Below are 21463 nucleotides of genomic sequence, written 5' to 3'. Positions count from 1 at the left end.
CAGCACAGGGCAAGTCAGCTCTTTCCAGACAGAGGATCAGAGGTCCTGCAGCCTCATAGGACAGTCAGAGAAGAATGAAAATTCCTCCTACAGTCTTTAACCATTGCTTGGCCAGACACTGAAGTTTGTGTGTATTGCTAGAGAGTTTTTGTTGGGGGGGAGAGTGCATGTGATCAGCACGGGGCTAATCAGGACAATTGGGGGAGAATGAAAACTCCTCCTTCAAGCTTTAACCAGGCACTGATACAAGACTGCTCTAACTGCTGATGAGAAAAGATATTTAGCAGTTTATATTTACTAAAATAATTGCATTTCCATGTTCTGTGTACTGTGGGAGACCAGATATAGTGAATGTAGGGTCCTGGGTTTAGTAACACTTTTATGCCTCGTACACAGGATCGGACTTTCTGACAACAAAAACGTGGACTTTTGTTTGAAGGGTATTGGCTCCAACTTGTCTTGCATACACACGGTCAAACAAATGTTGGCCAACAATTACGATCATAGTGACGTACAAGAAGTATGTGATATCTCCGTTATGAACGCTAGTTTTACAAGACCGAGCGTTTCCGGCTCGTCCTTGCTTCGCAGCATGCGTGTTTGTACTCTGGACTTGTGTCCGACGGACTTGTGAACACACGATCGGAAAGTCAGATAACAAACATTAGTTGGTGGAAAATTTGAGAACATGCTAGCCAACATTTGTTGGCGGAAAGTCCAACAACAAATGTCCGATGGAGCATACACATGGTCGGTCTTTCAGCCAACAAGCTCACATCCAACATTTCCCAGAAAATCCGATCGTGTGTACGCGGCATAAGTCTGTAGGAGCCTGTAGTTTTTGAACAAGCACCTAAATGCAATGGCTTAAATAGGACAGGCATAAGTCTGTAGGAGCCTGTAGTTTTTGAACAAGCACCTAAATGCAATGGCTTAAATAGGACAATAATGGCTTTCTGTTAGCACTTTGTGCCACTGCACACATTGTGAAGAAACATGTCCCTTTAAAATGAGGAAAGACTTTGCACTTTGCATCATCTAGGCCTTGTAGCAGCCATATGTGTTGTTATGGCAATAGCAAGCCTCTGATTTTTATTCAAGGCCCCGTGATGGGAAGAGTAGGTCATTTATTCCTCTTTCATCCAGCCATAAATCTGCTCATAACTCGTATGTAACATTACAAGACTAAGCATTTTATCCCACATGTGGCCGCCTAAGCTAGACATATAAAACAATTTGAAACATAACGGAGCTGTTGAACTTGTGTGATAATGGGATGTTGAATATTATGAGATTCTTGCTATATCTGCATTCCCTTTTGCCTGTATTATTAGAGACAAGCAGAGTTGGCAATATACCATGTCTGTCTAATACGGTACATTCAACCCATGAACAAACATTACACATTTGTAAAACATTAAGGAAAAAAAAAAAAAAAAGCTCTGCATCTATTTTTCCATATATAGAAAGCACTAATTGAATTTTTTTTTTTTTTATTGAAAGCGATCATCATGGATACTAAGTCAAGTCTGATAGAGAACTTTGTACCTGATCTCATCTAACTGCTTGAAGTCATTATCAATAACCTACACAACATGTAACAGGTCTTGGAGACTTTTTATTATTTAAAGTCCCAAATTGAATTTTTCAGTAGGAAAGTCCTATAACTTGGAACCTCAGTGCCGAGATTTATAGTTTCACAACTTGATATTCTCAGATCATGAAAGTGAAGGGTTTTTCGTTTCCCATAACCGCAGACGTTCATACATGCTGGAAACAATCTGCTTAACACACAGTCTTCTCATCGTTCCCCCCAAAGCACGTCTTGCACCTGCACTCCAAAGTAACGGGATGAGTTCATTGATAAAACTGGATGCCTTTTTGCCCAGGCACAGAGCTAGCAAATGAACTTGATAAATCCTCTGTGAAGCCAGTGGAGGGACAGACAGACAAACAGAGAATGAGAGAGACAGATAAACACAGAAAGGAGAATTCTACACCCCCCTCTCCCTGGCTCGGCTCCCATGTCTATTTCAGCCAGAATTGCAGAACGTCAGCCAAGAAAAATGAGAAAAAAAAAAACGAAAAAAAGAAAAAGGAAAAAAGGAAACAAAACAAAATAAAATATTCCCCCTCCTCTCCCAATATCAAGGGGGGGGGGGTTGGGGATGGGGCTGTTGGCACTGTTAGAATGACGTCGTGTCTCTTGCTGCCCCTCCCTCATTGGGGATGTGAGCTGAGCGGCGGGATAAAACCCAGCATGTGTGAGGGGACGGGGGCATTGTGAGACATGGAGAGCATACGGCCTGCCGCTCCACTGCGGAGCATCGTCCTGCTGCTCGCCTTCTGCCAAATTACTCTGCAAGGAGGTGAGTTGTTTTGCACTGCAGTGCACTTTATTCTACTTCTCTACATATCCACCTAATGCTCTGCATTTCACTTTCTTATGTACACCAAGCTTTTCCTTGAGTTATACCTAAAAGTAAGTTTTGCTAATATGCAGGACATCTTTAGCACTGACTTAGCAGACACTAAACAAAATGTCTAACATTGCTCAGGTTATTCTTCCATATGCAAACACCTGTTACACGTATTCTTTATTTTCCATAGCAAGGCATATTAAAATTTATTGAAATCTGCACAGGTTTATAAGAGAGTAATAACCCAAACCAAAGAATCAGAATTCATTAAACCGTAGACATGGTTGCTCCTAGAACACACTGTAGAATAGGTAAGTACACATCCTAGGTGAAATGACATATACATGACCCATAGCAACCACCAAGTCATCTTTTACTGAAATCTGACAGGTAGCTGTAAGCTAATGGGCTTTGCACATATAGGTATAAGTCTATTAGCCTTTCTAAATGAGGGGTATGATCAGCATCACTAAGCAGCAGTAAAATCTTCTAGCCTATAGATATTCTATTCTACAAATATTCTATTAGCATTCTCAGTGCAATCTAACACATCAAACCTTATAGAAATCATGGGGGGTTATTTACTAAAGGTAAATCCACTTTGCACTACAAGTACAAACTACAAGGGCAAAGTGCACTTGAAATTGCACTGAAAGTGCACTTGGAAGTGCAGTCGCTGTAGATCCGGCATGGGGGACATGCAAGGAACATAAAAAACAGCATTTTAGCTTGCACATAATTGGATAATAAAATCAGCAGAGCTTCCCCTCATTTCAGATCTACCCCTTAGATTTACAGTGACTGCACTTCCAAGTGCACTTTCAGTGCAATTTCAAGTGCACTTTGCACTTGTACTTTGCACTTGTAGTGCAAAGTGGATTTGCCTTTTCGTAAATAACCCCCAATGTCCTGGCCTCTGCAGACTGCTATGACATGTTCCAACCAGCCCTGCAGGTAATCCCCACTCTACTTAGAAGCATCCTGCTCTCTCACATTGGTCCTCTCGATATCCTCCTGTGTCTCCCACTTCAGCTATTCATGCACACAACAGGATCTTACAACTGAGGACGGGGATAAGCCAGAGCTTGACTCTTGGAGTAACTAATGTTTTTATCAACACATGTGAAAACACTCAGTTTACACATGAAATTGATATTCCCAAGCAGTGTAAAGAATCCTGAACAGTACGGGGGCCCTGAGAGCAGAACGCAGTACCTGTGTGAGATGAAAGGCTTGCAGTCAGATATACTTGCAGACACATAGCAGGTATATTTATGGCTTTTAACCTCTGGACCTATTTACTGTCAGAGGCTTAGAGATAGAAAGTAACTATAAATGAAATGTGGCCAGTTATTTGCAAAGCCAACTAGATAACACCAAGCTAATCAACAAAAGTGTCAACAGATGTTTTAGTTTTATTCTTTATGTAGCTGTGCCTATATAGTAACCCATGCCTATTAATGACTGGCATGTCCAAGCGTGGTGTAACACTCCATATGAGCTTATTCTCTTTTATAATGATATAAAAACTGTTCTGTAACACCCAACCGGTATCACCAAGCTGATCAAGAAAAGTGTCAATAGATGTCTTAGTTTTATCCTTTCCATAATTGTGATTATCTACTACACACTTGCCAATAATGACCGGTATGTCCATGTATGGTGTGAAAACCTATATGAGCTTATACACCTTTCCAATGATATACAGACAGTATTCTGTAACACCCACTAGGTGACACCAAATTGATGAAGAAAAGTGTTCATTGATGACTTCATTTTATCCTTTCCATTAATGTGACTTCCTATGGCACCCTTGCCAGTTTATAACCAGTCTGTCCATACCTGGTGTGACAACCTATATGAGCTTATACAACTTTCTAGTGACATACAGACACTATTCTATGACACCCAATAGGTAACACCAAACTAATCAAGAAAGGTTCCACAAATGTCTTAGTTTTATCCTTCACATACTCTACTGCACCCTTGCCAATGAGCTTATACACCTTTCTAGTGATATACAGACAAACTTCTGTAAGACCCAACAGGTAACACCAAGCTGATCAAGAAAAGTGCCAACAGACACTTTAGTTTTATCCTTTACCTAATTGTGATTTTATACTACACAATTTCCAATACTAATGACTGGTATGTCCATGCATGCAGTGACAATCTATATGAGCCTATACATTTTTGTAATGATATACAGACAGTATTCTGTAGCACCTTAGGTAACACTAAGCTGATCAAGAAATGTGCCTCAGTTTTAAGTGCTATGTCGTTTTTGACATCTAACATACACACTCACCAATTAATGACAGGTATGTTCATGCATGGTGTGACAACCTATATGAGCTTATACACCTTTCTAAATTATATGCAGACAGCATTCTGTATTATCCAATATGTAACACCAAACTGATCAAGAAGAGTGTCAACAGATGTCTCAATTTGAACTTTTATGGTGTTTTTGACTATCTAACAAACCTTTGCCAATTATTGACTGGTATGTCCATGCACATGAGCTTATACAACTTTCTAGATGATATGCAGACAGTATTCTGTAACATTGAATAGGTAACACCAAGCTGATAAAGAAAAGTGTCCACAGATGTCTTAAGCCCCATACACACTATCAGATTTTCTGATTTTTTCCTGCAGATTTACCAAAACCATATAATATGAGGTCAAACCTTAGGAGTTTCAATTTGTATGCAATCAGGCAGGCCCTTGTACTACATGGTTTTGGTAAATCTGAAGGAAAAAATCATCAGAAAATCTGATAGTGTGTATGGGGTTTTAGTTTTATCCTTTCCATGATTGTGACTATCTACTGCACCCTTGCCAATTAATGACTGGTATGTCCATGCATTGTGTGACAACCTATATACAATCCAAAATCAGTCTCACTTCTACATAGAAACCAATGAGCTTCTAACTCCAGTTTGTTCAATTTTCAAGCTTTGGTAATAAAACATGGAATCTCATTGGTTTCTATGAAGAAGTGAACCTGATTTTGCACTTTCCAGCTTTATTAAATAAACCTCATTGTGTACTTAAAAGTGGGGTATGCCTGTAAGCTTATACACCTTTTTTAATGATATACAGACAGTATTCTGTAACACGAATTAGGTAACACCAAGCTGATGAAGAAAAGTGTTCACAGATATCTTAGTTTTATCCCTTCCATAATTATGACTACCTACTGCACTCTTTCCAGTTGACAATGACTGGTAAGTCCATGCATGATGGGACAACCTATATGGGCTTATACACCTATCTGTGATATACATACAGTATTCCATAACACCAAGCTGATCAGGAAAAGTTTCACAAATTTCTTAGTTTTATCCTTTCCATAATTGTGACTATCTACTGCACCCTTGCCAATGAATGACTGGTATGTCCACCCATGGTTTGGCAACCTATATAATAATGATATATAGAAGACAATGATAGATAGATAATAATTATTGATTTACGACACAACAAATAGAAACTATTCCTCAGTACACAAACAACTCAAAAATGCACATACTTGTAAATCTGAATCACCATCATTCCTTCTTGATATTTTAGTCTTGTCCATAAAACAGATTAAATGTACATGAGAAACCAAAAGTTTAGACTTTAGTAGAAAAACATACAGATTACACATACCTGTTACCTCTAGCACTGCACGTCTTCTTGGATACCAGTTTAAAATAAGCAAATTATATATTTTATGTCCAAAAAACACGTCTGATGAATCAGGAATGTTGGCAGTTCACTTAGCAGAGTTTAGGCACAGCTTTAAGTCAGTTGATGAAGTTGTACAATGAGTTGAATGCTAAGGCACGCATACAGGGCTGGATCTAGTCACTAGAGGAAGCAAGTGTATGAATCACTGCCAAGTTTACATGGATAGAAAGTGCATTTGAAAGTGAATTTCACAGTGATTTACAATGTATGTCTTGTTTATTGGACAAAGCTGTGCAGGCTGGAGGGGTTGAAATGTACATTTCACACTAATTAAGGATGATGTCATTTCGTAGATATGTATTTCTTACATGTAAACATATTTCACACTACAGGGAAGTCTTGATATTGTAGAATTCTAGATATTTCAAACAAACGTGTTATATAACACAGGCACGTTTAACCTTCGCAGTTTATTTTTAGAATCCTATTTCTTTTATGATATATGATGCCTCTGACTACTAGTTTAAGAAATTGATGTAAGCACATGAGATACGGTCATATGGGTGCAAACAACCATTATGATAAGCTTATAACATGCTTTATTGTACAGCAGACAGACCATGAAAGCTGATTTTTGATTGCTATGGGTTGCTGTGGGTTAGTTCAATGCGATGGGTTGATTTACTAAAAGAAATACGCTGTTCACTTTGCAAAGGAATCTTCCCTTAGCTTAGTGAATGAGGTTCTGGGTGAAGCTCTGCTGACTTCCATCATCGAATCATGTGCAAACAAGTTTTTTATATTTTCCTTGAATAGGATTGGGTACTCTTTGCAAAGTGGATTTTCACCACATTCATGCTGAGAGAATTCCCCTGCCCAGGCCAATTTTCAGCTTTCAGCACTGTCACACTTGCGTGGTCATGCAACGCTTTACCCAAATGAATTTTTTATAAATTTTTTCCCACAAATATAGCTTTCTTTTTGTGGTATTTCATCTGCACTGGGGTTTTTTTTTCCGCTAAAAAAAACGAAAAAAGACTAAAAATTTTAAAAAGAAAAGGTTTTCTTAGTTTCTGTCAGAAAATTTAAATAAGAAAATTTTTCTCCTTCAACGATGTGCGCTGATGAGGCTGCACTGATGGGCACTGATAGGCTGCACTGATGGGTACTGATAGGGTGGCACTGATCAGTACTGATGAGACAGCACTGAAGGGCACTGATGAGTTGGCACTGATGAGGAGGCACTAATTTGCAGCACTGATATATGCAGCACTGATAGGGGGCACTGATGGGCACTGATAGGTAGCACTGATGGGCACTCATAGGCAGTACTTATGGGCAATGATGGATGGCACGAATAGGTGGCTCTGATGGGCACTAATGGGCAGCACTAATGGGTACTGATGAGTGGCACTGATGGGCAGTACTGATGAGCAGGCCCTGAAGGGCAGCACTGACTTACATCACTGATGGGCACAGAATGGCCTCACTGATGGGCACAAATTGGCATCACTGATGCGCACAAATTGGTGTCACTGCTGGGCACTGTTGGGGCTGCACTGATAATTGGGCACTGATAATTGGGCACTGATTATCTATACATGTCTCTCCTGGGAGGAGATGCCACTGATCAGCTCTCCCCTCCTCACACACTGTCAGTGTGAGGCGAGGAAAGCCGATTACCGGCACTTTCGTGCGTGCATGTGATTGGCTGTAATTGGGCACAGCCGATCACATGGACAAAGTGCCGGGTCATTGGCTCTTTACCGAGATTGGTCATATGACATTGAGCCCAGAACGAGAGGGGAAATTTGTCTATATGGTGGGCAGGGAGGTGGTTAAAGTGATATTAAAGGAAAGTTTAAAAAAAAAAAAATAATGTCATGCTTACTGTAATGGTTTTGCACAAAGCAGCCCTGATCCTCCTCTTCTCAGGTTCCGTGCTGGCACTTCTGGCCACTCCCTCCTGCCAAATGCTCCCAGAGCAAACAGCTTGCTATGGGGGCACCCAAACAGCCTCACACCCGAGCCTCTGCTCCGCATGTTCATTCAGGCACAGAGCCACAGTTTGGCCCCGCCCCCACTCTCTCTTCTCATTTTCTCACTGGCTGTGATTGACAGGCAATGGCTCCCGATGCTGTTTCAGCCAATGAGAAGGGAGAATCCCCAGAGAGCTGAGGCTCTTGTGCACAATTCTGGATCGCATTGTGGCTCTGGTAAGTATTAGGGGGGCTGGGGGGCTGCTTTTCACACAAGGTTTAAACCTTGAGCCTTTAGAACCATTTTACGTGAATCAACCCCAAAGTGTTTCAAGTCATATCAAACTACTGTACAGACTGGGCTGTACTGAATATGTGCATTCTATCTATAACAGTGTGTGAACTAGATACAAGTGCAAAGGCACAGGAAAAGTGCAATTCAAGTCAAATTCTAACTAAGACTAAATCTACACCCACCCCTATTCTAAGACTATTCTATCTACCCTGTAAAAGAAAAGATGTCTGCACTTACCTTTTCTGTAGCCGCTCTGGTCACATGATTGGGTCCCAGCGCCAGGGGAGAGGCGACGACAATGGCTGCCAAGTCTGGATGATGATGTCACCCATAGGCTTACCATGGGGCAGTCCCTTCCCTACACTGAAGCCGGGGCTGGAAGCTGATCATGTGACGGGACCGGAGCTCTTCAGAGTAGGTAAGTAGAGACATCTTTTCTTTTACAGGGTATATAGGATAGTCTTAGAATGGAAGTCGGAATAGATTTCATCTTAGTTAGAATTTGACTGGAATTACACTTTAAGCCATTTGTTTTTCCATCCACCTAATCCAGTGCATTGCCTTAGCCTTTCCCACCAGCAAAAATCAAATGTTTTAAATTAAGCATTAACCATATAAACATTTCCCCTTTGTTAGGTTTTCAGCAAAGTGTTTGCGTACAAAGAGCATAATAATTACTGAATTGCTTATCTTTGGTAATCTTTAATAATGAGAAAGCTTAACATTATATAAATGTATAGTCAAAGTTTTGTTTGGACACACTATTGGCCTCTTTTCTAACAATGTGTAAACTGTCATCATTTTTTTCTAGAACTATCCAGCTAGCAGTAAAAAGGAAATACAGTATATATATATATATATATATATATATATATATATATATATTTACCTACTGTTTTTGAATATTCTTTTGTATACCATGCCAATGTGTATTTAGGCTTACCTTTCATGGCAGAATTTTTTTATGTTACGGTAAGGCTTTGTTTAATCGTGCAGCTAGGGGGTAGTAAAACCAGGCAGCTGAGCTGTGGTTTTACCTCCCCCAACTGCCCGCTTGAACAAGGGCTTATAGCTGCTCATGGCTGTACACATGCAGTGGCAGCGAGTGATGCTAATCCACTTGATGCATTGCTGCCACCCAATACAACCAGTGCCAAGTCTATGGGGCTGCGCTGTAACTGTCCCACAACCACGTGCCATGCATGTGATTGCAGCGTAGAAATACATCTTTTATAGAGTTAAATAAGGAATTGAGAATGCAACATATCCTCTGAGAAGTGATGCATCGTGGATCACTTTTCAGAGGGATGGCAAGGGCTGCTGCATGTGTGAACAAACCCTAACTGAGTTACTTCTAAATATTCCAAACATTCTGCCTTGCTGTCATGATGATCCTCTGCTTTGACCAGTTTCTGAGTCACTGACCCAAGACAAACATTCAGCAAGTGAAGTCAGAATACTTTTTTTTCAGGATAGCCCTGAGGCAACTGGATCAACCCAACAGCCAGGCAATCAGCATTTCCTGAAAGAGAAGTTAAAAAATTCTCCTAAGACAGAATTCCTTTCTTCCGTTTCTTGTTAGTGTAATATAATATAAATGGGCATATGGGGTGATTTACTAATGGCAACATGTTGTTAATTTTGCAGGGGAATTAGCGATGTGCAAGGGAATGTTTCCTTTCATTTAGTGATTTTGGTGAAAATGTATGTGTAAGAAACATAAAAAAGCTATATTTGTATTCTGTACACATGATTGGATGATGGAAGTTAGCAGAGATTCACCTTATTCAGTAATTAAGGCTAACTTCATTTGTAAAAGGGGCAGCCTATTTGCCTTTAATAAATCAATCCTTATGATTCCAGCCAAGTAATGATGCTTGGTGATTGTATTTTACTGTTCCTCTTCCTCCTCAATTCACATCTGTAAGGCAGCTCATGTACTCAAAACAATGCTAAAACTGATATGCCACTCTATTTTCTTAGCAGTCCTTCAGCAAGGATGCTAACTGCATTGGTTTGACATATAGAAATAGATTATAATTTCTACTAAACTAATGATGTGCACAGAATGATGTTAGGGCCCGTTCATAGCAGAACGTGGTTCAGGTGTAAATTTTAGGTTAACAACACCCTAAATGCAGGTTGCAAATGCAGTGCATTTGCCCACCCTGGATTGCATGGTACAGAAGTACCATGTGATGCAGTTGCAGTGAGTTTCTAAAAGTAGTGCATACAGTACTTTTGGTGGGGTGCAGCGTGATTTAAGCCCATTCAAAATGAATGGGCTCAAATGGCACCACACTGAGTCATATGTAAATCACACAGGAATGGGCACTGGGTTCCTGTGTGATTTTCGGTCTAAACCGGCCCTTATTTGATAAATAATAAAGCCCATAATACAGTAGCAATGCATGATCTATGCATATATTAAAAGTGTTACTGAAGCCTCTTTTTTTTTTTCTTTAAAAATAACAAACATTTAATACTCACCTGCTCTCTGCAGTGGTTTTGCACAGAGCCTTCCAGATCCTCCTCTTCTAAGGTCCCATGCCAGTGCTCCTGGCCCCTCCCTCCTGTTAAGTGCCCCGACAGCAAGCGGCTTGCTATGGGGGGGCACCTGAGCCAAAACACAGCTATGTGTGTCCATTCAGATATGGAGCCAGGGTTTGGCCCTGTCCCCTCTCTCTCCTCATTGGCTAACTGACTTTGATCAACAGCAGCGAGAGCCATTGGCACAGCTGCTGTGTCTCAGACAATCAGAAGGGAGAGTCCTGGATGGCCAAGTCACCTGTACACATTGCTGGATTGAGATGGGGCTCGGGTAAGTATTAGGGGGCTGCTGCACACTGAAGGTTTTTTATCTTAATGCATAGAATACATCTTTTGCTATTACTGTTTTTTTTTTAACCACTATGTCCTATAGAACAGAGTAATGTTTAAAGTGAACTTCCGCTTTGCCTATGTCCATTTGGCCTTGGTTGCCCTGTTGTGAGAGTGGGACAGGGAGTCCAGTGTAAGCCACAAGTCACAACCTGGAGCTTACACAGGGCTCTTCACTCTCATGTGACAGTACTGGGTGCCTAAGAAGCCAATCACCATGCACCTCTTCTAGCACATGGGAGAAAGGAGAGTGAGTCAAATGCTTCCCCATACCCAGACGTACTCGTCTCTCATATTCAAGGATTTGTGTGAAAGTTAGGTAAATTAGATGGCCAGTATGGTGGCCTGAATTTATGGGAGGAGCCTGGGGGGGTATTTAAGCAGCCCAATCACCTGTGTTCCTTGTCGATTCCAGTGCATGATACCCTCCCTCCCATCCCCTGTACAGGGCACTTCCTTCACATCCCTCTTCTACAATCAACCATTACTTATCTGGGGTATGTCCCCTTTTTGGTGTACCAACCAGCTGACCGGCACACGTCAGGTCTATGTTAGTTGTGAGTCGTGTGGCGTCTTTATGTGGTTTCACATCTATCTCAGTTGGAGGGCTCTGACCAAAAACATGTGCTACTGGAGGGGCCATCATTGAACTGAACCGGTTGAATTGGCCAAGCACAGATCCTCTTTAGGCTATAGACCAAGGATATGTTCACACAAGCTTCAATTTGTCTTTTTCAAACCTGCCAAGTCTGAAAGAGTACTAACAGCTCAGTACACATTTCCATGGCCAATGGGTGTTGCATAGCCCTGACTGAAATGTTATATGCAATGTTCTGATCAGACTATCCGATAGCTAACAGACTAAACAAAGTTTAAAAAATGGGTACTGAATGTTGTTCTGTGGTAACATAACCTTATTCAATGCCTGATAAGTGTTCATTATACAGGCTTTTTTTAGGAATTGATGTTATTTGTAACTGTTTACTATACAGATTCAAATCTAGTTTATGTAAACTTGTTATATGACAGTGACCGATGTCCACAATAAAGCTCATGGTCAGATAAAGATCTTAGTCGGTGATAGTATACTGCCCTAGTGTATTTTTGGCATTCCCCGGAAGTATTAAAAGTGACAGGTCCTCCATAGAATTTTCTGTACATCTGACAATTTGAGGAGGTAGGGTCCGCACCCAAGGCCAAAATTCACAAACTGCACAACCCTGTTGTATACCAAAAAGGTTTTTCTGTTAGAACAAATTCAATTGTAAATTCGACACCACTGATAAAGAAAATAAAGTCATTTTCAAAGGTGAATTAAAATTCACTATTGTGACAGCTTTTAGAGTGCTGAAATGTCAAATCCAGATGTCCGCTGTCACTAAAATATATATGTCACATTTTCTCTATGCACTTTCCTTTAAATGAATCATGCCTCTATTATAGGTTACCTTATCCTATTGTTTGGATATCAAAGTGGAAGTAATGTGGAAAGTAATGCCCGTGACAAACTCAAGTACAGCACGCTCTATATAAAATGACTTTCACTGCCCATGCTTTAGGCTATATCTGCTGAACTTGTTCTAGTAAGGGAATCACAATCTAAGTTATTGTAAGATTTCAGGGAACGCCAAGCTCAAAGAGCACTATACAAGAGATCTGTTTCTGCAGAAATTCCAGATGTTTTCTGTCAAGGGAAGCAAAAGCTTTAACTCACAAGTGAAAGCTGACACATTCCCATCTGACACGAAGGCAAAGGCTTTAGCTGTTAACGCCTTCTTGCCAGTGAGGACCTTCATACCTACGGAGATCGGTGTCGTTGCCTCAATTACTCAGTTGCCCGTGCTAGACATTTAAAAATCACCTCTGCTGAAAAATTGTTCATTACTTTAATGTAGCGAAACAAAATCTGCCTAGTTATGACCGTACAAATGTTTCTGCTTAGACTATTGAGCTATTTTTTTTTTTATTTCTGGCAAAATCTGAGTTAATAAAGCAATAATGTCCGCCAAGCATGGGGTTGATTACAAAAGCCACAATCCTCTAGGTACCTCACTTGTGGATGAAGTTAAGCAATGATATGCACTATGGGTTAGTCAAGGGGACATGCATAATGTTAACTAAGCCCTGTTAAGCAGATGTGTCCACTCTGGACAGGCTCATGCCTCTCTCCTATAATTGACTTCTCTTTATTTAGATTTTCTGCATACTTGATGTTTGCAGATTATTACCCTGTTCCAAGTCCTCTCAGATAAGTGAGATCAATGCAGAAAGAAACACTTTGTACGTTTGTAAACCTCCAGCATGGAAGATGAGTCCAGATTTGTTTTTAGAGGATGTACTTATGTGTTGGTGTAAAGTTTTTGCAAATAGCAACATAAAAGCAGTAACAGATGTTCTGCCATAGATCTGATGCAATCTCACCACAGTTGTTTACAATTTTAGGATCACTCGTTATTCTGCGGTTATATGATTACGGCAGACATGATAGAATAAGGGCAATGTGCATGCAAGTGAATTTCCAAAAGGTTTTTTGTTTTTTTTCATACAAATGTAATGCCGATGTAATGCCGGACCCTATGCACAATTATCAAATGTTCCATAAATGTGTCAAACTATGCAAAAAATGAAATTCAATGTCATTGTTACACATAAATTATACAGCCAAAAGGTTGTGGACATCTGATCATCACCCCTACCTATATGGGCAAAAGAATGCAAACACCTTCCAAATTATTGAGTTGAGCTGGTTCCGGTGAAGGTTACTGATAATTTAAGGGAACTGTTTGCTTCCAACTTTATGGCAAGAGTTTAGGTAAGGCCCTTTTCTTTTCCAGCATGATTGTTCCTCTGTGCATAATGCTAGACATAGCTTGACGAGTTTGGTACAAAAGAACTGCAGTTTCCTGCACAGAGCCTTGACCTCAGCCTTATTTAACTCCAATTGTGAGCGAGGTCTTCTTGCCCAACATCAGTACCTGTCCTTACAAATGCTGTTCTGGCTAAATGCCACTCATTTCCACAGAAACACTCCACAATCTTGTACAAAACCTTCCCAGAAAAAGTGAAGGCTGTAGTAGTCACAAAGAGAAGGGGGACACTTTGGAATGTGATTTCCAACAAACGTATGGTGTGATGGTCAGGTGTGCTCAACCTTTTGGCCATGCAGGCAGTCCTCGGGTTACAAACAAGGTTCTGTAGGTTTGTTCTCAAGTTGAATTTGTATGTAAGTTGGAACAGGTACATTTTTTAAGTGTAACTCCAGCCAAAAAAATATTTTAAAGTTTTGGCTAGCATAGTGAAAGGTTTGCCATTCTGTGATGTGGGATTTCTGACAGGTCCACTAGATAGTAGATGGCAGCATGCTATGAGCAGCAAGATAGCCGCCCAGTGGTTTCCAGGACCAGCATGGCGTCACACACTGCCTCCATTCCTAGGTACAAATCGTATGTAAGTCGGATGGTTGTACCTCAGGGACTGCCTGTATAGTATACTTTTTATTAGAAATATTGTGCTGTGACAAGCAAACATATACAAAGTTAAACAAGCTATTTAAGTTCTCATGCATAATTATCAATATATACTGTATACCAGGTAAGATGATGGTAACTTTATATGGACCTGTAGGAAGAAGATTTTATATTTAAAAAAAGTATTAGGGCCTGTATCGATGTTCTTTGGGCTTGTGTCGATGGAACCAGTTTGACATTGGTTTGAGGTGCTTCTGAGATCACTCAGACCTCATTGACAAGTGCATTTCACCAGTAGTTGGTCTCCTTCTAACCTACATTTGATTTGCTTCAAGTGAGTTTTACAATCATATAGGCTTATATGGAATTGTACCCCCCCCCCCCCCCCGCCATGAGCAAAATCATGGTGGACCCCCCTTAAACACTTTACTAAGAAAGTTTGTTTGATCCAAAATGGCTATATAACATAATTTCTGTTCTTAACTGTTACACCATCCAGTTACTGTGTGTGTATACACAGGTCATTCTTATCTGGTGCATGAGTACAGCACCTTTGCCCACTTATCATATCACCGCTAAGTAAATCTGAACCAGGAAAAAAAAGCACACTTCCTATTTTGCACTGGCAACTGTTTAGATCCTGCATCATTAGTGCTATCAGTCAGCACAATGGAGCGGATGCTTGGTACACACATATTTGTACAAGTTTTAAAAAAAAAATTGGACTAGACTGCTTTAAGAATTATGTAACACATAATTAGTTATAATTAATGCTGTGCCTGTGCCTGTGCAGAGCTTGTGATTTTGTGTACTATAAGTGACAGGCCACCTTTAACAAAATAAATTATACAGAGACAATGCAAACCAAATAGCAGCATTGTATATCAAAATACAAGTGAAGTATAGGCAAATTCCCTGAAATATCAAACATGCTGCCCAGATTTTGCTTTTTTATTAATGTCCTAGACTCCCTGGCGACTATTTATTATACTGTTCTTTAGCTGGAAAACTGTTCTGGTAATGTACCAGAATTATTAAATTTATCCTCACAGAAATCAGTGCAATTTTATACTTTGACAGGTCTGGTCCATGCTTGCACTAGATTTGGATCCAGCAGACTTTGATACATGATACTTTTCCCAGTTGTACGTTTAAAAGGTTTTAGGCAATTCCTTTCCAGGAGATAGAATATGTCTTGGCAACGTGTTGACTATTTTCTTATTTCTTGCTTTAAAAAAAAAAAAAGACAAATACTTTTTAAATAAAAATACAATTTAAAGAAGAAAGCGTGTATACATAAAACAAAGGCTGCTAAGCAAATTACCCTGATTTCCATATGCTTGAACCTTCACTGGTAACTCCCATAATTATCAAATCCTAACACCTTTCACAGCTGTTTTTATTTACTTGGGTGTCACATATTTCCCTATAGGGTTGCATGAGGCATGTTGTATTGGTACATGTAAGAGCTACAGTACAGTAAGTTCATAAAGCTGACTGCAAACAGTGGCCTGGGGTATGTAGAACAGAATGGAGAGTGTATTCATAACCCATATTCCCTAGCTCCGCTTACTGGACTTTGAAGTGAAAATTAGCTTTTTCTAATACAATTCTTAACACCCCTATACAGTCTTAAAGGATTCCTTATATAGTAGGTGGGAACCAACATGTGGCACTGTATAGCCAGGAATTGTAGAATTAAACAGTGAAAAGGGGAAGGTGAACTGATTAACAGTCTTGGAATGGGAATAAATAAAATTTAAACTCATATTTATATTTTTTGTAGTCTTGCACTCTGATATCATTATAAGAATAAAACTGGCTCATTCATTTGTTTGGTAAAAGTTTCATCTAGCTTCCTTGAACTTGGGAAAAGTTAGCAGCCCTACTGTAGACAATTTAAAGAAGAAAGAGTTTGGAGACATTGCACTTTTGCTAGTAATCTCTTTGTTTACATGATAGACCGTAGGGTCTTCTCATATGAGCCTGAAGGCATTCTTATTCAAGCACCATTGTGTTCCTTTATTTGCAATGCAAATTGTGGTGGTGAAACTACTAATTGGCTTTTTTTCATATTTGCATGCTGCATTTTCAGCTTTTCTGCCCATGACATACACTAAATTGTCAAAAGTATTGGGATGCCTGCCTTTACCAGCACATGATCATAAACTTTAATGGCATACCAGTCTTAGTCCATAGGGTTCAATATTGAGTTGGCCCACCCTTTGCAGCTATCTTCCACCCCAAACTCGTTCATCCATGTCTTTATGGACCTTGCTTTATGCACTGGTGTGCAGTCATGTTGGAACAGGAAGGGGCCATCCCCAAACTGTTCCCACAAAGTTGGAACCATTAAATTGTCCAAAATGTATGCTGATGCCTGAAGAGTTCCCTTCACTGGAACTAAGGGGCCAAGCCCAACTCCTGAAAAACAACCCCACATCATAATCCCCACTCCACCAAATTATTTGGAGGGTGGTCCAATACTTTTGGCAATATAGTGTGGGTGAGTGAGTTTGGGGTGGAGGAACTTGACTGGCCTGCACAGAGTCCTGACCTCAACCCGATAGAACACCTTTGGGATGAATTAGAGTGGAGAATGCAAGCCAGGCCATCTCGTCCAACATCAGTGCCTGACCTCACAAATGCGCTTCTGGAAGAATGGTTAAACATTCCCATAGACACATTCCTAAACCTTGTTGACAGCCTTCCCAGAAGAGTTTAAGCTATTATAGCTGCAAATGGTGGGTCAACTCAATATTGAACCCTACATACTAAGACTGGGATGCCATAAAAGTTCATGTGCGTGTAAAGACAGGTATCCCAATACTTTATCCCAATACTTTTTACAATATAGTGTATGTAGCCCTTAGACACTGAATGACATTCTCCTAATCTGTTTTTCTGTTGGACAATATAATACAAATTGAGCACCAACATCACCAGCTGATGTACATTGGAAGAAGTAGACATGGTGTCCTTCCCCCTCTCTCCCCAATAAACTGGCACAAGAAGTATCTTCAGCATGCCTTATCCCCCATAGTACAGGGCCTAGAACTGGCAATACAATGATTTAAACAATAGCAACAGCAAGGGACGGACACATTCAGATAAACAGAACCTATATTTAGTTTAGGACCCTACAATTGCACAATTGCTGTGAAATCCATTATTATACTTTACCATTAAAATAACTGCTTTTGAGATGAAAATTAGAAAGATGAGGGGTAGGGTCGAATACATTTTTTATTGGGTCCCATTACACATAGTTATGGCAATCACCAATATGTAATATACATTACAATTCTAAGAAACAGTTTGTGCCCCCTCACTATGGAAATTAAAAAGATGAGGGGTAGGGACTAATGATTTTTCTATTTGGACCCATTATACATAGTTATGGCAATCACCAATGTGTAATATAAATGACATTTCTTAACAACTGTTGGTGGCCCTTCACAATGGCCCAAGGGGAATAGTTTAACTACTGAGTCCATATAAGATATAAGAATCTTTTCAATGGGCTAACTGATTACACATGCATGCACATGAAAATAGTTCTTTGATAAAGATGAGTGTCATTATAGGCATGTCCAGAATAGTATCATGGGTCCTAGGGCTGATATCATCATCTGGCTAGGTTTTATAACTATTACACATTACTCATGTTATCAGTTAGCTAATACTTTCACTGTGTAAAGGAAATAATTGTTATTACTACTTTCTAGGACATTTTTAGATCCCTTTCTGTCCGTATCTTCAATTTAATTTATTTCTTTGACTGCCAAGTCTGTGGCAGCATTAAAACTTCCAGACATTTCCTTTCCTTGTACATAATACCAACATAAAAGGACATGCAAGAAAATGTGCTATGGTAACTGGAATTACTTCAACCTTCTGTAACCATTAGACCTGCTGATGTTTTCAACACGTTTAGGTGCTAATATAATGTGTATGCCATTGATCAGAGTAACAGGGCATTTCATTATAACAAGAAGAGAAGACATTCTCTGACAAATATGTAATAAAATTGTGAAATATATATTTATAAACTAAACCTAAATAAGAGTTCTAACATGATGTTTAGTGTTCTTTGTAGTGGTATTGTTTTATAATTTTAATGAAGGTCCATTCAAGGTTAGTCAAAAGAAGATTCTGTAACACTCAAAATGTTATGTCAGTGGATTAAAAGTCACCAAAATCAGATTGATTCCAAAGCATGTGTCCAAAATGGCAACATTTCTGCAAAATCTGTTGGAGAAATGTAAGCTTTAAATTTTGCTTATCCCATTTCTTACACTATTTAGTTAATCACTCCCATATTATGCTCTAGTGCACTATACTCTAATTATGCAATTTCTTGGGAACAATTTTGAAAGTATAATTTCTGTAATATTGGAAATGATTTGGGATTTTAGTCAATGGATTAAGAAAACCTTAACTGATTAGTGTACATTTTTACAAGGTCAGCTTAATTACAGCATTGTTTTTCTTCCCTCATTTCATACACATTCAGAAAACAGACACTAATCTTTAAATTCAAGTTCAGAAGAAGTGGAAAGATTTGCCAATGTTCGTCAAATTGCCTACACATGTTCCACTACTCAGTATTTGACTATACTTGATGATTATTTGGATGTGACTGAACATTTTCTGGTACTGACATTTTTGCTGAAATGTTAAAAAAAAATCACAAAACTGTTAATCCCAATAACAATTGTTGAGTGCCCATATTTAAAAAAAATGTTTCAATTATGTTGAAAGGATTTTTTCATTTTCTCAACAAAAATAAATGCTAACGCCATTTTGGCTGGACAGTTAGCCACTAGAATTACTGTGAACAAAGCCTGTTATTGGCCATTAGGTAAAGCCTACATCAACATTTGACAAATACCATGAGCCAAATAACCTAACCAATGCACCAAAAATGTAACAGCTCAAAACAACATAAAACCATTTTATGTTCTTTTCAAGTGAAGAACATATTCCTCCAACTGAACTCAAAATGGCTTGATACTGAATTCAACTTGAATTTGTATATGACCATCTGACATTACCCAATTAGTTACCAGATCTGTTGCAATTCTACTACATATATGGCCATCTTCAATTATGTTACCTTCAATTTATTAACAGCTTGCCAATTCAAGTTTGAGCATTTACAGACATGGTCAAAATAGCCTATGAAAGCAGGATGTTTATTGAGACTTGAGTGTCCATGTGTATGTAATATTGAAAAGAATATACATTCCCTTTAAACAGACACATGTCTCTCTCTTTTTGCATTTGTTTCTTAACATGCTGTAGACTTCTAATTCCATTCATTATTCATTTAGCAGTGGTGTCCAAACTTTCATTAAGTTTAGGTTTACAATAATGATTAATGTAAGCCTTTATTAGCCTCCATTGACTTTATTTATGAGACTCCATTGGTTAACATTTATTCCTATATTTTTATTAACACATGATTTAAGATCACTTTGTTTTAATCACCTCTTTCCTTTTCTTGTTGCCACCTTCCTTGAGCTTCTACTAATTCTCAATTAACGTTTGCTACATTTCACTCAATCTCTTTCCGGTGTTTATGTTTCTATTCTACTTGCATCCAGATTATGGCTAATAATCTTCTCCAATATATCTATCTTTTCTCTGTAGACAACTAAAAAGTCATTAGGGTTCACCAAAACTCACTCTGGTAGTATTTCAGAAAAGATTGCATTGTAAGTTCTAGATTTTCACCTAACTTCCTAAAATAATAATAACGTTTTTACTCTAATTTTCACACCAGTGTTCATAGATTTACTGACGTCTGGGCCATTGCCAGTCCAATACAATGCCACTTACTACTAGAGAAGTGTATATCAGATTTACCATTGATCCATCTGATTACAGTAGCCCTTGGGTCTATTCAAATTCATATTCAATTTGGATCTTTTTATAGGATTGATTTGCAAGCAATACAACATATCTTAGACTCTTTCATCTTTTGGTTTGGTTCCCTTTTCTATACGTCTGTACTTTGAGCCACACGACCTGTCTGTCTGATCTACTATGTCCCTTAACATGAACACTTGGGACCTGGGTTACCGTTATTCCCATTTTTTCTGCATCTGTTGCATTGGCTGTCAGCTGGTCACATTCTATGTTGCCAATTGGTACCATGATGACCATTGGGTTGTATACAGCCAAACAAACCCCACAAGATCTGTTTACCTGATATTCCACTGAATTGTAAAACCCAAGCACCTAAAAAGGCATTTAACATGAACTTACATCCTCAGTATTAGCCAGGACTAGCTTAACTCCCTGACCTTCCAAATGAACCCAGTTAACTACCTTTGCATCCTGATTTCTTAATCTCCACTCACAGCTTCACTGACCCCAGCCAGTGCCTGCTCAGTGATTAACAAATCCCTTCCACAATTTTACTGCTTTATAATGATACATAAGATTTTGAGGTCAGATACTGATATTGGTCAAGAAGACCAACGATCAATGTTTTAATTATTTGCAAAAGTATTCAATAGGGTTGAGATCAGGGCTGTATACAAGCCACTTGCATATCTCCATGCCAAACAAATTAAACCATTGGGGTTGGTTTGCAAGGAAATTGTTCCTTAGCTTAGTGAATGCAGTGAAAACTCACTTTACGAAGAATACCCAATCACTTGTAAGAAAAAAAGTTGTGTTTGTTTTTGCTTGCACATGATTGGATGGTGGAAGTCAGCAGAGCTTTTCATC

General features: G+C 39.2%; 1 protein-coding gene and 1 long non-coding RNA gene across 10 annotated transcripts in view; one reads left to right on the top strand and one right to left on the bottom strand.

Annotated features, from left to right (window-relative positions):
- LOC143982168 (uncharacterized) overlaps window positions 1–6359 on the bottom strand; it is a 43244-nt gene extending 36885 nt beyond the window's left edge. Inside the window, exon 1 of the long non-coding RNA XR_013274409.1 lies at window positions 6081–6359. This is a non-coding gene — a long non-coding RNA (uncharacterized LOC143982168). The remainder of the gene's footprint in view (window positions 1–6080) is intronic.
- ELN (elastin) overlaps window positions 2224–21463 on the top strand; it is a 117646-nt gene continuing 98406 nt past the window's right edge. For 8 of the 9 annotated variants that reach the window (XM_077480648.1, XM_077480649.1, XM_077480645.1 and 5 more), the window contains exon 1: window positions 2224–2369. In XM_077480648.1, the coding sequence (XP_077336774.1) occupies window positions 2291–2369 (79 nt within the window). In that variant the 5' untranslated portion in view covers window positions 2224–2290. The remainder of the gene's footprint in view (window positions 2370–21463) is intronic. The other variant, XM_077480650.1, reaches the window with a different exon arrangement.

This window comes from Lithobates pipiens, unplaced genomic scaffold (assembly GCF_037356315.1).
Source record: "Lithobates pipiens isolate NorthernLeopardFrog02 unplaced genomic scaffold, aLitPip1_a1.2 Scaffold_16, whole genome shotgun sequence".
Classification (NCBI taxonomy): Eukaryota; Metazoa; Chordata; class Amphibia; order Anura; family Ranidae; genus Lithobates; species Lithobates pipiens.
This window is presented reverse-complemented; position numbering and strand designations above follow the sequence as displayed.